We start from the raw sequence: 16,102 nt of genomic DNA, 5'->3' as shown, positions 1-16,102 counted from the left end.
GTAGGACGTCTTGAAACGACCTCAAATGTGGTATTTGAAAAAAACAAGATGTTACACTGAAGATCAGATGACAGTTTACATTTGATGTTGTTTCCAGGAAAAGGAAAACAAGGAAAGACAAGAATAACCCCAAAATGCCCCCTTCTTGTATCCTCACCTCTCAGACATGGCGGTCTTGACGCTGCTGGTGCGGCCCAGCGCGGACAGCGTGTCCTCCCTGTGGGTCCCGTGGCTGGCGCTGCCCAGGCTCATGTCGATAGACTCGCTGCTGGTGTGCATGCTGCTGACGGAGGGGTATCCCATGCTGCTGGCCCCCCCGTGTCCCCCCAGCGTGCTCTCCCTGCTCTGGGCGGAGGAGCTGCTGAAGGTGGTGCCCCACGTTAGGCTGTTTGAGGGGCCGGTGGAGGAGTAAACTGAGCCAGGGCTGGAGGCCTGTGTAGAGGCAGAAGGGATGTTAAAGTGTTTAGAAATCAGTGGCCTTCTGTGTATTATAGTGTTGTAAAAATGTGTCAATAATATCTATAATAATATATCATTTATTTAAGTAATTAATTAGGTCAGGCAAAAAGGCTTTTAGATTGGCTTGTTTTCTCCGGTAATTTTTTTATTGGATGGCCTATTTAGTACTTAAACTTTTGAACCTATAACGTTTGTAAAAACATAACTAGTACTTAAAAAGTAGTGAGTCATTTAATGACTGAGACGTGATCTGATACATTTCTGAATCATGTGAGAAGGTGATGGTGACTTCATGACTGAGCATGCTTATATTTTGCTGCTCTGCTGCAATATGTAGCTTTCAGTCATTGAAGCAAGTACCTACACACATTAGTGGTGGAGGAATTCAGTGGGATTGTGCTATTGCTCGGGTGAAAACAAAATCACCTCGAAGCTCAAAGGTATAGTCATGTAGTCTAATCTTAAAAACACACATAACGTTCCAGTTTGACAGTTTGCTCATAAACCCTATAGCTAACTTGGGACATTAGCTCTTAAAACACATACTTGTGTGATATATAATACCTGCCAAAGTTAGCAACTATTAGGCACAGTGGTGGATAAAAGTTATCATTCAGCTGTTTAGCAGGTTATGTTTACCATGTTTATGATATTAGCTAAGTGTGTTATTTAGCTAATTAGCACTCAGCAGAAAGTATTTAAGGTTAAATTGAAAGTCATACAGTCGGAAGAAAAGCATTAAAGGAAGTAGACATTAGCTTAAAGTTAATACAACTTGAATGCAGAGCAGGTACTGGAATGTATGTTAGGTACTCTAAATGTCCTGCTGTCTTTTTAGAGCTTTGTTGGTTGAAACAGCAGAGGCACCAAACAGGAGGGGATTAGTGAGGGGAGCAACACAAGTAAAGCTGTGAGGCGACAGCTAAACCATGAGCTGAAACTAACTTTTAACTCTCTATCCAGCCTGAAGGGGGATGCATATTCAGTATCTTTAGGTTTGAAATAAGTGACTATAACAAGTTTAAAGAATGAATCAAGTCATTACGAACCTTCACGAGAACGATATGATATATTTACAAACTTTCATGGCAATGCCTCCAATAGCTGTTGAGATATTGCAGTACTGAAATGTGGTGGACCACTAGCATGGCTACAAATTACTCAAAAGCAGCTCGAAAATAAACTAAAAAGAAAAAAGGCTTTCCCTCTGCTTATGGTTAGTAATGGGTGGGGGGCAGTTGGAAAATCTGTATACGGCTGAAAATAGCAGCGTCACTAATGAATAAGTAGCTGCCCCCGTGACTCAGTGTTAGAGATAAACAAGGCTACTTCAGTTGTTTTAAAAAGGAGCCATACTTGGCTTAAAAGACTTATAAAACTTGAATTGAAAGTACACCTTTTCCATATTGTGTAATCTGAAGCTTTAATAGAACAATACAGTAGCTGTCACTCAGTTGAGTGTTGGTTGGTTACCCAGGAGAGTCACAGCCAGTAATCCTCCAGAGCTCATGGATGATTTTCTTATTTACACTCTCACGATTCACAGAGTGAGTTGACAGACAGAACGGTATTTGTTGATATGTTCTCACTCACCTGCTCGCTGCCCAGCGTCCCCATCCCATGCAGTCTGCCTCCAAACATGGGGCTGCTGGTCTCGCTGTCCACGCCTCCCAGCCCTCCGTCGGGGGACTCCAGCACCGTGCCCACGTGGTTCATGGTGGCGTGGGGGTTGGAGATAACAGTGGAGTTCTTCATGTTTTCAGTCGTGGTGACCGGAGACTTGTTGCTGGGCTTCGCACCAAACAATCTGTGGGAAATAAGGGAGCGTTAGAAAACTACTAAAAGAACAGAAATAAGGCAAATTATCTCATTTCCTAATCCTAATCAAATGATCAATTACTTGAGGAATTTTTTATAGAGAACGATGCTTTCAGAGACCTTAAAAAATATGAACTTATGAAGTAAGTTGTTTAACTAGTGTCTCCATCTATATGTTTCACATTCTGTACATAACAACTTTTAACACTTCATTATTATTCATTGCTTTTAAATAACTACGTTTGCAGGTATTGAAGTAGCTCGAAGCCTTTATCCTGTGTATATGTTATTTTAAAACTGATGCTGCTGCAAGTAGTAATCATCAGGATTTGTCCTCCAGGGGATTATGAATATTAACAGCAAATTAAAAAACACATTTAACATAATTATTCATGGGAGTTCTGGATCAAAGAAGCAGGCTGGCTGATTTCCATCCTTAAGGACCTGAAGCTCACAGGACAAAAACACATGTTACACACACACACACACACACACACACACACACACACACACACACACACACACACACACACACACACACACACACACACACACACACACACACACACACACACACACACACACACACACACACACACACACACACACACACACACACACACACACACAACTCTCCCCTGGTTCTCCGCTAATCCTGGGTTAGAGTTAAATGGCATGCTGCGATGACTGGAGCCGCGGTGGGCAATAATGTCAGCACACAGCCTCTTTGAAAAGTTATCACTCCCTCACATTAATGAGGGCAGAGCGCTGAGGTAAGACTCAGCTCCCATTACCCAGCACCACACCCTCCCTTCTCCACCCTCCCCCTGCACCACCAAGGCTGAGGCTTGGCAGCAGATCAGCACAGCTCAAAGCCTTTCACAATGGCCTGATTTTACCTCGATGAGCCTGTGTGTGTGTGTGTGTGTGTGTGTGTGTGTGTGTGTGTGTGTGTGTGTGTGTGTGTGTGTGTGTGTGTGTGTGAAACAGGCCCACACGTGTAATTCTTACTCACCCCTGTTTATCATCTACTGTGACTGCATTATTACTTATTTTAATGGTCTTCTCTTTGTGTGCTGTATGAAGGTGCATTCAAGCTGATACAAGAGAAGAACCCACTCATTATGGCTCATCAGTCTGTCGTCATTATGTCTGGGGGGTCACTGACAATACCAATGATGTTCTGCTATGCTCACCTGCGCAGTGTAGGTGAGGAAACCTGCTGTCTTCCCGTCAGAGGAACAGTCGCTGCTCCTCCACTCTGCATCACGACTCCGCTCCTCAGGTTGTCAATCTCCGACACGCCCTTCTCCCGGTCCGTCTGATTGGCCAGCAGGCCCCCTGTGCCGTTGGCCTTTGTCAGGCCCATTGAGTTTTTCCCATGAGTCGTAACTGACAGCACGGCGGCCTCAATGCTGCTTGTGGAGGAGCGGTTTCCGTTGCGTGCTGTGGCTCCAGAGCGGCTGGGTCTCGGCAGGCTGCGGTACTGAAGTGTAGAGCGGGCACTCATGGGGAGGAAACCGTCGTCGTGGTGACCCAACACAGACCCGCCATCGTGCCCACCGACCTTCAACCCTCCTGCGAGTGAGCGTGCTCCAGATTTGGGCATCTTCCCAAGGGTAGCCGAGCCACTTGTGATGGTGGCGCCGCTGGCAGTAACGATGGTTACCATCCCGTGGCCCTGTTTCTTGAAGCCGAAGGTGCTGGTAGGGGTGCGCGAGGTGTGGGCATGTGTGTGGGAGTGGGGGTCTGAAACAGTGTGTGTGAGGGCGTTTGACGTGGACGTGCGGCTGGTGGGGATAGATTGTTTCTTTGCCTCATCGCCGCTGCTGCGCCCTGCGTCTGAGGGCGAGCGGTGTAGGCCGTTGGGACGAGGAGAGAGGCGACCCTTTTCTGACACCTTCACGTCATCGGTCTTTGCTGCAAACAGAACGAGACATTAGAGGGGCGTGTGGGTGCTACTTCTTGATTTCACACCAACTCTGAGACAACTCTAAGACACCTAAAGTAAATTGAAAGTTTAAATGTTTTTACTCTATTCTATAATTCATTCATTTCTATTGATATACTATAATGGATGTCTGTGTTACCTGAACTGTGGGCCTTGAGGCCACCCGAGCTTGTGGAGCCTGTGCTACTGTTGCTTTTAGTCCGGGGGGACGTCACCCCCACCTGAGTGCTCATGCCTCTCCTCCAGGAGCCTGTGTGGGACACAGAGGGGGTCTTCCTCCCCGAGCTGCCCTTGTCCGACTCGTCTGAGATGTCGGACGGGTTCCGGCGGCTCCACTTGGAGCCCGGCTCCATCCTGACCCCGCTGTCTGACCCGCCGTCTGGCCTCTTCACCTCGTCTCCTGACCAGGCCGGGTGCACCGCTGTGGAGGCAGAGTGCTTCTCTGCATCTGTCACAGGCTGGGAACACACACACACACACACACGTCAGATTTATTACTGCTGAAGAAAGCGTCTTTTATGAGACACTGCCAAGTGCCTCTAAAAAGCACTCCATTTTATGACCACAGCCATCATGCTGTGTAGTCCTGCCAGCATCCACACCTGAGCAGTCAGTCAGGAAGCTGTTTGACCGCAGCGCCGCCCGGGCACAGTTGTCCACTTTACTTTGAAATGTGACAAATGCAATATTCTTGAACTAAGAGCCATGGCTTTAGTCCTTCAGAAGAGGTTTGAAGTCATAGAACAAGACAAGAAAGTGCAAGTCTTTCAGGTCTTTCAATGGTTAGCGTAAGTGAGATGACATTTGATACTTTCTTTTAAAATGCAGGGTTATCTTTAGTGTTTTTTAAGGCGGACCAAATCCTTCAAAGGAACAGACTAATAAAGCAGCTTGTTTTGTGCCATCTTACATTTGTTGTACCTTGATCAGAGACTCAACCTGCTAAAGATTGAGGCTTTATTATTGTTACTTTAAGGTCTCGAGTCTCACAGCACTTGAGTCTATTTCTCAAACTCTCATCTAATACATCTGATTTACAATGTCCGATCATTACCCAGAATATCACAATTTAATTTGTTTTTGTTTAAAATCTAAAACATACTGAAGTCTAGATAGTGCTGAACTAGAATTTTATATTAGCCAGTTCCCCATCGCCTTTATTTCGCTAACAGTAATTTACAGCTGTTTATTGTCTATTCTGCACTTGCCAAGGCAACACTACAAAAATGCAGTTTGCTGCTTCGCTCACAGGATTTGAAGCAGACTTAATGAACCTGCACTGTGTAAGGCTGCTTTACTAAGAGAAAGGCACCTTTGTGCACTCCTTTGTTTTTCTTCAGCACCTCAACCGTTGCGGCCGTAACGGACACACGTCACGTGATGAGCGGCTCAACATCAGCCACGACACTGAGTGTGCCGACACACACGCGAGTCAGCTGACAATATTATCGTCTGAGCGATCACCTTCCTGAAGCATAGCAGCTCTTAATCAGTGTTTAATGACTTGAGGCCAGAGTCAACATCAGCATTAGCTTTGTGAGTCCACAGCTGTACTCTCTCATTCTTCTCTGAATGCAGAAGAATGCTGGGAAAGGCTGGCTTTAGGCCAAGTGGAAATATTCGGTTGCATCAGTTTACCACTTAAAAAATCTAGTTTATGTTTCTTCCAGACAATATGTGGTAGGACATTAGGCTACTGAACTAATGTGGATGTTTCATTAAAATCCTTTTAGAGACCTTATGTGGAATTTACTGCACTGGAAAACTCACGCTGCCTTCAAATTAAACTCGGTCATATTTTCAAACAGGGAACTTGTACTTGTATCATGTTTCATTTTCAATGGTGGAATCTTTTTTGCACCTTAATGTATGGGTCCATAGGATTCAACCACTCAAATGCCTTCGTAGAGCACAGCTTTTGAACTTTATAAAAAAACGTCCAAAAAGTTGCTAATAAACAGAGCATTTCTCAAAGGTACTGAAATAAACCATTAACCGATTCTAAGACCGTAAACCAGCAGAATAAATCTGAGAATAATGCATTTTTTCCATCTACATGGAAACTCTACCCTTGCTATCTCTAACAGTCCTGACAGGAGAGATGAACAACTTTTATCTGATGGAATTTCATCAATGAATGATTTTGCTATCCCAGCCTGTGGCGCAATCATTACAAAAAAAGTTGTATATTCTTCTTTAATATGGCTGTGTGTGAGAGATTGTGTGTGAAGTCTTACCTTGGTGTTGAGGCCCTTGCGTTTCGCAGCGGGAGTGTTTGCGTAGGAGGAGATGGAGGAGCTGGTGTTGATGTCATCTGTGTCGATGTTGTCGCTGATGCCACTGCTCACCGAGCTGCTGTCATCCCAGCTGGACACGGAGAGAGAAAGAGGTTCACTTTATACCCCATAAACAATACATCTTTCACAGTGGAACGGATGGGGGCACTTTAGCAGAAAGCAGAGACACACGTGTTGTTCCCCTTTGAAGAGACAGACATTACATAACTGAGCAGACAGTCAGCAGAGACACAGCAGTGTGGTGTGATGCTTGTTCGACCATGAACACGACAGTCAGATGACCTGAAGTCAGATTTAAGAGTTTGCAGATTCATCAAAAAGTTGTTAGATTTATCCCTTTTCTCATTATTAAATGTACAGTAAATGTGTGGTTGTTTCATAGTGATCTTGGCTTTGAATGGGAACTGAATAAGTCTACATGTGAAAACAATATTATGTAAACAGTTTAGTACTTTATTACACAGGAGAGAAATTGTGATCATTTCAGTTTTTCATAAATGCATGCCTTTGTTTGGAAAGAAAAGAATAGAGTGAAATGGAAATTAAAATAAATGTCAAAGATGGATCCGGCTTCTCAGACTGCCTGGAGATTCCCTTTCCTTTATTCTCCGTCTGTACTGACTTCAGCTGGGGTACACACATGCACACACACACACTAACGGGCTGAATGGGGTTGTCTATCATATGAACAAAGGCTTGTTGGAGGGGTGACATCACAGCAGTGCGTCTCTGAGTGAGCGTGTGTGTGTCTGAGTTGTTCAAACAAACCCATCTGAACAGAGCAAACACGCTGGAAGTTAATGCTGGAAATGTGTTAATATGTGTGTGTGTGTGTGTGTGTGTGTGTGTGTGTGTGTGTGTGTGTGTATGTGTGTGTGTGTGTGCATCCGCCAGGAGTCTGTGGGAGACAGGAAGCTTGGCCAGTTGGCAAACATCGGTCTGAAAGGACCAGAGGGAGGCTGATGGCCATAGCCAATGCAGGGTTGGCTGAACCACACACACACACACACACACACACACACACACACACACACACACACACACACACACACACACACACACACACACACACACACACACACACACACACACACACACACACACACACACACACACACACACACACACACACACACACACACACACACACACACACACACACACACACACACACACACACACACACACACACACACACACACACACACACACACACACACACACACACACACACACACACACACACACACACACACACACACACACGGTGTTGACAGACTGTATTTTCACAGTCTCCGAGGGTCCACTAATGATACATAACAACTGTAAATAAAGTCTTTGTAATAAAACTGGGAATTAATAATCATCGATGACACACAAATAAATGCACACACACCCTCATGTATCACACCAACTTGGACTGCGGTTACATATTACTTTTATCATTGATACAGTTGTTGATTTGAATAAAACCAGATTACCAAACAATACTTTTGTTCAACCCTAGTTTGAGTTAGTTGTAAACATGTCTTTCTACTAAATGAGGTTTTAATAAGTCAGCCAAACAAAGACTCTCTGCCTAGTATAACACTAGAACATTTCCCTTAAAACAGGTTTGATACCAAACAGTTGTTTATACTTTCAAAAAGCACTGCAGTTCACTACCCAGCGCTTCATATGACAGTAACATTCATCATTTTGTCAAGTATCATTTTTAGATGGGCAAAAAATAAAGTCAAAGCTGTGTTGTTGAGCAGCCAACTTGGAAGCCCCGCTTGCTTCCCACCAACACGTAAACACAACATCATAATTATAGCTTTCAGAAAAAGAACTAAACAAAAAACAAAGAATTGCAAATGGCTGAAAACCAAGATTCAGATGACCTTTGAATTCAATCAACTGCTCCAAGTACATGCTGTGTTTTGACCAATCTTGCTAACAACCTGAAAAACAGGGGGACATGACTTCCTTTTGGATACACCGGCAGCATGAATCAAAGAGCAGCAGAGCGGACAGTTTCAGAGTTGAAAGCGTCCGTGGAGCAGACAGAGAGAGGTGCTGAGAGATTTAGAGTGACCACGAGCGTCTCAGCTCATCCATATACACACACACACACACACACACACACACACACACACACACACACACACACACACACACACACACACACACACACACACACACACACACACACACACACACACACACACCACACACACACACACACACACACACACACACACACACACACACACACACACACACACACACACACACACACACACACACACACACACACACACACACACACACACACACACACACACACACACACACACACACACACACACACACACACACAAAAATCTCAGATCTTCCCGAACACAGAATAATGAAATCGTATGAGTAGAAAGTTGACACGCACGCACGCATGCATGCATGCACACACGCATGCACACACGCACGCACGCACACACGCACACACACACACACACATCTACCTGGTCAGTGCCTCTGGGTTGCCGTGGGAACCAGGGCGCTGCGGGAAAATGCGAAGCTGTACCGAGAGCTTCATGACTTCATGCCGCTGAGAGTTCACACAGCCAAATGTCTCCCCCACTCCCTCTCTCTCTCTCTCTCCCTCTCTCTCTCCCTCCCTCCCTCTCTCTCTCTCTCTCTCTCTCTCTCTCTCTCTCTCTCTCTCTTTCTCTAAGCTCCTTCTATGTCTCTCACTCTGGCAGGGTTCCTAGATTGAGCTCCTTTGTCGCTGGTTGCACTGATGGTTCATCCTCTCGGGCACTGTTGGTCTCTCTCTGGACTAACAGAGAGAGAAACTGGGGGGGGTGAGAAGAGGGAAGGAGTTGCCCTGCCATTGGTAACATGAGCCTCCCCCGGGACTGTTAACCACTTCACTGCTGCAGCCACGCCACTAATAGAGCACACAAACACACCCCAAGCCCTAAATAAGCCACTTCAGCCCAACAGGAATCAAACGGCAACACAAGTCAAAGCCACATGATCACAGACAGACTGAAGGACAATCCTCGTCCCGACGTTGCCCTCCCGTGTGATTCCCAGCGATGGTTTGTGAGTCTGTGTGTGCAAGACTGCAATTTCCCAGACAGATCCACCCTGACTGACTGACAAGCCCGTGCTAATTAGAGATCAGGCTAAGCGGCGTGGCCCAGCCCACAGCCTTTTGCTTGGCAAAGCAACCCGCCAGTTAACCACCGCCGAGCCCTTTACAGCCAATCAGAGTGGACGGAAACTACTGGCTGGCGGTGCCAACACAAACTGACGACTAAAGACCATCGATTTGAGAGAAAGAGGTGAAGGGCTTCTTACTGTCAGGCTCACTTCACCCAATAACACCTCTTACAGTATCTAGCCATTGGGATCCCTTTTAGGACGTTTGCCTTCGCCATAATGCAAAAGGGTTGAATGGGATTTGTTTCTTTGTTTTTGAGTGGTGGAAAAGCAGTTGGATTTTGGGTGAACTGACCCTTTAAATCAGCTGGGCAGTTAAAACGTTCTGAGCAAACAGAGACTCACTTCTATCACTCACCAAAGAGAGTGAAAGGCTTGTAAAGCAGTCAGAGAGGACAGTAGTGGAGAAGGAAAAGTGACCCAAATCAAGACATTCCAGAGACGAACCTCGCCTCTTGCCGGGTCCCTATTGGGAGCTTTCTGCTTTCCCAAAGGGGTCAAAGGTCAGGGGTCAAACCTCCAAAGAGAAGAGCAAAGTTGGGGGAGGCAAGGGGGACCAATAGAGGGGGTACAAAAGGGTTTCCATGTGGATCGGCCAATAGCAGTGTCTATAAGTGTCCTGAGAAAAAAGGCCATGGTTGTGTTTGTTTAACTTTTCTAGTGCACGTCTCTTGGGACTGCGGTCGGTCGGTATCTTGTGCACGTCTCTTGGGACTGCGGTCGGTCGGTGTCTTGTGCACGTCTCTTGGGACTGCGGTCGGTCGGTGGGTTGGTGGCCCGGCAGTACTGTACCCCCCCCCCTCCTGAAAAACCCATCCAACGCTGGCACAGGCACACAGGATCTGCGCCGCAGAAATATACACACAGACGTGCGGCCACAACAGGGCTGTGAAGCAGAAGTAAGGGGATTTCCTGTGTCTGAGGGGCGACTACTGGTCCTCCCACTGCAGATAGATCAAATAAACCCACATCTCTGAATCTTTCCACATAAAGAGACAGACAGGCCGAAAGACAGGCAAACAGAACACTTAGACTTATCTGACTGTACAGCCCTCAGGGTTAGGTGGGAGGGGTCCCAGGTGACAGGTGAGGTGTGTGTATGCCGTAGAGACACAACACATCTGGACTGAGGAGCTGTTGTTGTGACTTTATCCAAACTTCATCAGCATGATCAGGAACATGCAAAACACGTTTTTCCTATGGCTATACATATTTGGTTTGCATAATGGCATGTAAAGTGAAAAACGCGTTTCTAATGGCCCTGATACGACATTATTATTATGTATCTGTTCTCAGTGGAATCATATCAATTATTTTAGCTTTATATCGTTTGAAACATTAAGATGTATCACATCAGCATGTGTGCTTTGCCTTAGGGTTCAGAAAACTGCTTTGATATATGCAAGCTGTTGGTTATTTAGATGTTAAGATAGGATCACAGGCGTCTTTATTACCTGCACTGGATGAATTATTTCCATCAAGTGTTCATTTCCCACAACAGAATATAGGAAAATGTAGACGCTAGCACTTGGAATTATTTTCGCTAGAGTAACAACTCAAATCTTACTTACTTATTAAGGGTTCATGTTACTTTTAAAAAAGACAATGGAAAGAAAGAAGTGGACACAGTGTGAGGATGAGGTATGCGGTGAAGGGGCCGCTGGGACTGGACCTGACGCATAGCAGACTGGACAGAGGGGCCGTGTGGTTTGAAAATGACACAGCTGTCCCTGCAAGCAAGAGAAATGACAGAACTGGACAGGACTGGACCACACACTCAGGAATGTCCCCCCCCCCTCTCTCATTCTTTCTCTTTTCTCTTTCCCCTCTGTCTGGTCCCATTGTCTCCCGTCTGTCTGCATTCAGAGACTTTATCAAAGCATTGAGATCCCACCGACTGCCTCTCTTTCACACACGTTCCCTCTGACTCGACTCTTTCTCCCTCTGTTTGATGTGTAAACAAACACTCCCTTAGATTCGACGGAGTGACCCGGATCCACGGTTTGGAAACACTCTTCACACATGTGACACGCATGAACACAGGCACGCGACTCCACCATGCTGCATCCGGTCACGCAACGGAAAGCTACGTTTAAAGGGCTGCCGAGACACACATGTGGAATTTCTCACATGTGCGCAGACACACTACTTAAACACACTCTGCACACAAACCAGCCCATTGTCGCCTGAGTGATAGAATGAAACACAAGGATGTGACTCCACACCTGCATCATGAGATCTCGGGGCGCAAAATAATAAAATGGTAGCCATTATAATAAGGTGCACGTAAAATATAAAGACACACTTTGCCCAGAATTTGTCCTCTTTTGCTCTTCTGGTTTGACATTTTCACTTTGAGAAAATAAGAGCTTCTTTCTCTTGATGTTTTTCCCTCATTGCTCTTTGGTTCCGTTTATTCACAGATGCCCTGAGTTGCCATCCACACAGTACATACATGTGCATGCATTATATTAAACTTTATATTTGTCGATGTTAAAATAACCAGTAATGAAAATAATAGGAAACTCTTTAACATTATAAAACTGCATGATTTTAAGTATGGAAACAAAACAAAAACCATGACTGATTTCAAATTATTAATAACAAATGTGATTTAAGGTGAATTTTAGCTTCTTTTTTTCCCACCACAAACATAGTTCAAACCTAGACAATGAATTCAACTCCAATAAGCAAATACAGAATAGCTATATGTTGGTGTCAGGTAGCAGCAAGAGGACTTTCCCAACCTTGAAACCACTTGAAATGAGACTGAAAAGGTTTTAAACGGAAATTTGAAACAGTCCCAAGTGAATGATACCACTTGTGGCTGACGGCACATCATCTAACCAATATGTCGGTCTGTAGCCTGTTACACGTTTATTAAGCCATGACGTTAAAACCCTCTCTTGCATGCAGACCTTTGTCCCCTAGCTTTTCCTGCAGCCGAAACGCGGATAATCAACTTCATCCAGTGACTTTAAAGCTGCAACCTGCACGAAGCTGCCGACTCCCAGATTCCCCACCCTTAACTAACCTCACAGAAAATATCAGTCAGGGGAAGTATGGAGGATTACAACTTACCCTGTGCTGAGGACTTCACAAACCACGCACTGACTGGAGATGAATTAAAGTCCAACATGCTCTTTTTCTTCACCTACCGTTTCCTCCTGGGCCCTGGTTTGGATTCCACCCTGGACCAGACGTTAGGCCTCTAAACTCTGTGTTTCCCTTAAAACTAAAAACTGCGCTCTGTGGCTACTTCATATACTTTGCAATCAAGACGTCCTGGTTTCTGAATCCTGCCCGCAAAAACCATGTCGAGCTTTTTTCTTTCCGTTGGTCATTATTTCATCTCACTGATTCAAACTGAGAAACACAGCAAACACACTGGAGAAACAGAGGGTAACACAAACAAGCTTAAACAAATAGAGAGCAGTGAGTACAAAGATCAGCAGAGAGCTGTGGGTGCTGATCATTCAGTGTTCGGCCAAAGAAAGAAAATGTGTGGGAGAAAAACCCTTATTTACCTGAGAGAGAGCCCCACCCTCATAGTGTGTGTGTGTGTGTGTGTGTTTTCCCTAGCGTGAGGCAGGTGTGATTGTTGAAAGCCCAGAGGACGGGAAGATGGTCTACATACAGTATCCATGGTAACTGAAACATAATGTCTCCTATCCTGTCTCGGTTTCTTTCTTCTCATTAAAACCCTCTCATTTCGTCGATTCTTTCTCCTTTTCTCTCCACGGGAATCATGATTGTTTTCCATGCCAAACATGTACATGGGATGCACATTTAGTGTATACTTGGTTACACTAAAAACTAAATCTACATTTTTACCAACAAAAAAGTCAAAAGCAAAACAAATCTCCCAGTGCAGTTAGATTATTCCAATCTTGTACCATCCAACACAAATGAACTTATTTACAAAATGTTTAAGAAGTGTTCTTAATCAAGTCTCCCTCAAGCTATATATCCTCAGGACATCATTTGATTCCATACAGTTACTGAAGGAGCTTGCCAACTCTCAATCCTTTTTTAATATAGCGAGCCCTTCGCTCTGTTAACAAACCAATTGCAAACTAACCCCTATTTGTGAAAAAGTGAATAGAGAATGGCTAAATAAAAATGTATGTGGCAAAGTTCTATACATTTTGCCATTTTGGACTTTCTAGCTCGCTGTTCTGTCAAAAGCCTTTACTGTCAAGTTGTCTGACAGAACACGATTTGAGCCCCCCAGTGTTAAATCTATTGAGCATTGCAATTCCTTTGATATTAAATCATATTTTTAAAAGTTAAAGAGCCCTGCCCTTAAGGCTGAGTATTCCACATGCAGAAAAATCCTGTTGATTTATATTGAAAACAACATTTTTACCCCCACAAAAGACTTCACTGACTAACTTGCTGTGTAGGTGGAACAGCGTTCTGCAGCAGCTGGGCTATGGGAGAGTGTGTGGGAGCATCCGTTAACTCTGGAACACATTTGACCTTACATCTTAAAGCAAACTGCTGCAGACTGTGGGTCAGACTGCTCCAGTGTGCCCCAGAACGCCTCTTCATTAGAAACACACACACACACACACACACACACACACACACACACACACACACACACACACACACACACACACACACACACACACACACACACACACACACACACACACACACACACACACACACACACACACACACACACACACACACACACACACACCACCACACACACACACACACACACACACACACACACACACACACACACACACACACACACACACACACACACACACACACACACACACACACACACACACACACACACACACACACACACACACACACACACACACACACACACACACACACCGGGATGCAGCACAGCTTTCAGTATGAAAACATGTCTGGGGGGGCTTAACAGTATTTAGTATTCTAGGGGAGTCAAAGGCTGTGTGAGAGTCTGGATATGGGTGGAGAAGTATTTGTTGCATAAAGCGTAAGTGTAGAAAAATAAAGGGAGAGCAGATAAAGGAGAGGTGTGGCTGTTGGAAATCTCAGACCAAATGTTAAGCACATTCTCCTCTCAGTGAGAGTGATGTTGAAGTATGTTTAGACCAAATCCCGAGATCTACTGTGTCAGTTTGCATCAGTTGTAATCTCCAACAGCACACTGTTGGCTCCTTTAGAACTGGAGTTCATTTTTCATAAGAGAGGCTTTCTTAAACCAACCTGTGCTACAGATCCCTATGTCGTACAGTGTCGAGTTTGATATCACCATGAGAGACAATTTCAGTCCTGTTGTCTCCAGCCCATTACTACCAAGCTATAAGCAGTGTTTGCTTAATTTTAAAATGATACAATTTTCTCATTAAACAGGGAAATACATTTAAGATTTCAGATAACCTAGTTTACAATGAATCCAGAGTTGTTATTATTATATGTGTATTTGATAAAAAAAACGAGTGACATGTTAACCCTTTAAAAAGGTCTCAGGACTATATAGGGCTACTCTGGAATTTGATTTATTTTTTGGTCCATTTCTTACGTGTTGCAATGATTATAGAAAAACATCAGGAGAAAATCAGGCAAACTGCACTGTCTGACAACCACAGATGGTTCAGGTTGAATCCTCATTTTCTCTGGTGCCACTGGTCTCGGTAACCCAACACTGACTCAACCCGCTCCCCTCTGCCATCATTAACCACACACTGCTGTGGAGCCCAGAGAACCAACACACACCAGACTGGCACCCGCACGCTGTGGGGTTAGTGTTGCAGCGAATTCTTGAAACAGCAGCTGGGATCAGCACTGACAGGTTGATGTGTCTCCAGGCAGGAAAGGACTGGGTAAAACGACTGGAAGGTGGGGGGTAAAAGTGCAGATGAAGCCGTGTTCCTATCATTATCATACAAATAGACTCCTGGTTCTTATGGGAACAAGATCGCTGGCTCATGAAATGACAGGAACATGGGGAGGTGAGTGCTTATTATTACTGCTAAAGCCGGGGGCAAACCACAACATTCACTCCGTTTACCCAGGGGGGCAGGTGGAGGGGTAGCAGAGAGACAGACAGGTCGAGGGTGAGACAGGTGGACTGCCAGGTGTTGTTGGTAGCTGGGGAGAAGAAGCTCCCTATTTCTGCTTTTGAGGCCTTCAGGGAACCGGCTCAAGTTCAGACAGAAGAGGTAACATTTTGTGGCTCGGGGCATGTGTGTGTTACAGCAGGTTTGCCTCTGTGTGTGTGTGTGTGTGTGTGTGTGTGTGTGTGTGTGTGTGTGTGTGTGTGTGTGTGTGTGTGTGTGTGTGTGTGTGTGTGTGTGTGTGTGTGTGTGTGTGTGTGTGTGTGTGTGTGTGTGTGTGTGTGTGTGTGTGTGTG

The 16,102-nt window shown here is 45.1% G+C and overlaps 1 protein-coding gene across 2 annotated transcripts in view; it reads right to left on the bottom strand.

The window, feature by feature from the left end:
• The window catches only part of nav2a (neuron navigator 2a), a 103,974-nt gene that overhangs the window by 23,583 nt on the left and 64,289 nt on the right, over window positions 1–16,102 (bottom strand). For both annotated transcript variants that reach the window (XM_034106201.1, XM_034106193.1), the window contains 5 exons: window positions 6,466–6,595; window positions 4,368–4,686; window positions 3,474–4,197; window positions 2,053–2,266; window positions 158–432 (listed from right to left, as the gene is read on the bottom strand). In XM_034106201.1, coding sequence (XP_033962092.1) covers window positions 158–432; window positions 2,053–2,266; window positions 3,474–4,197; window positions 4,368–4,686; window positions 6,466–6,595 — 1,662 coding nt within the window. The remainder of the gene's footprint in view (window positions 1–157; window positions 433–2,052; window positions 2,267–3,473; window positions 4,198–4,367; window positions 4,687–6,465; window positions 6,596–16,102) is intronic.

This window comes from Pseudochaenichthys georgianus, chromosome 3 (genome assembly GCF_902827115.2).
Source record: "Pseudochaenichthys georgianus chromosome 3, fPseGeo1.2, whole genome shotgun sequence".
NCBI classification, from domain to species: Eukaryota; Metazoa; Chordata; class Actinopteri; order Perciformes; family Channichthyidae; genus Pseudochaenichthys; species Pseudochaenichthys georgianus.
The sequence above is the reverse complement of the archived record's forward strand: the minus strand, read 5'-3'. Positions and strand labels throughout refer to the sequence as shown.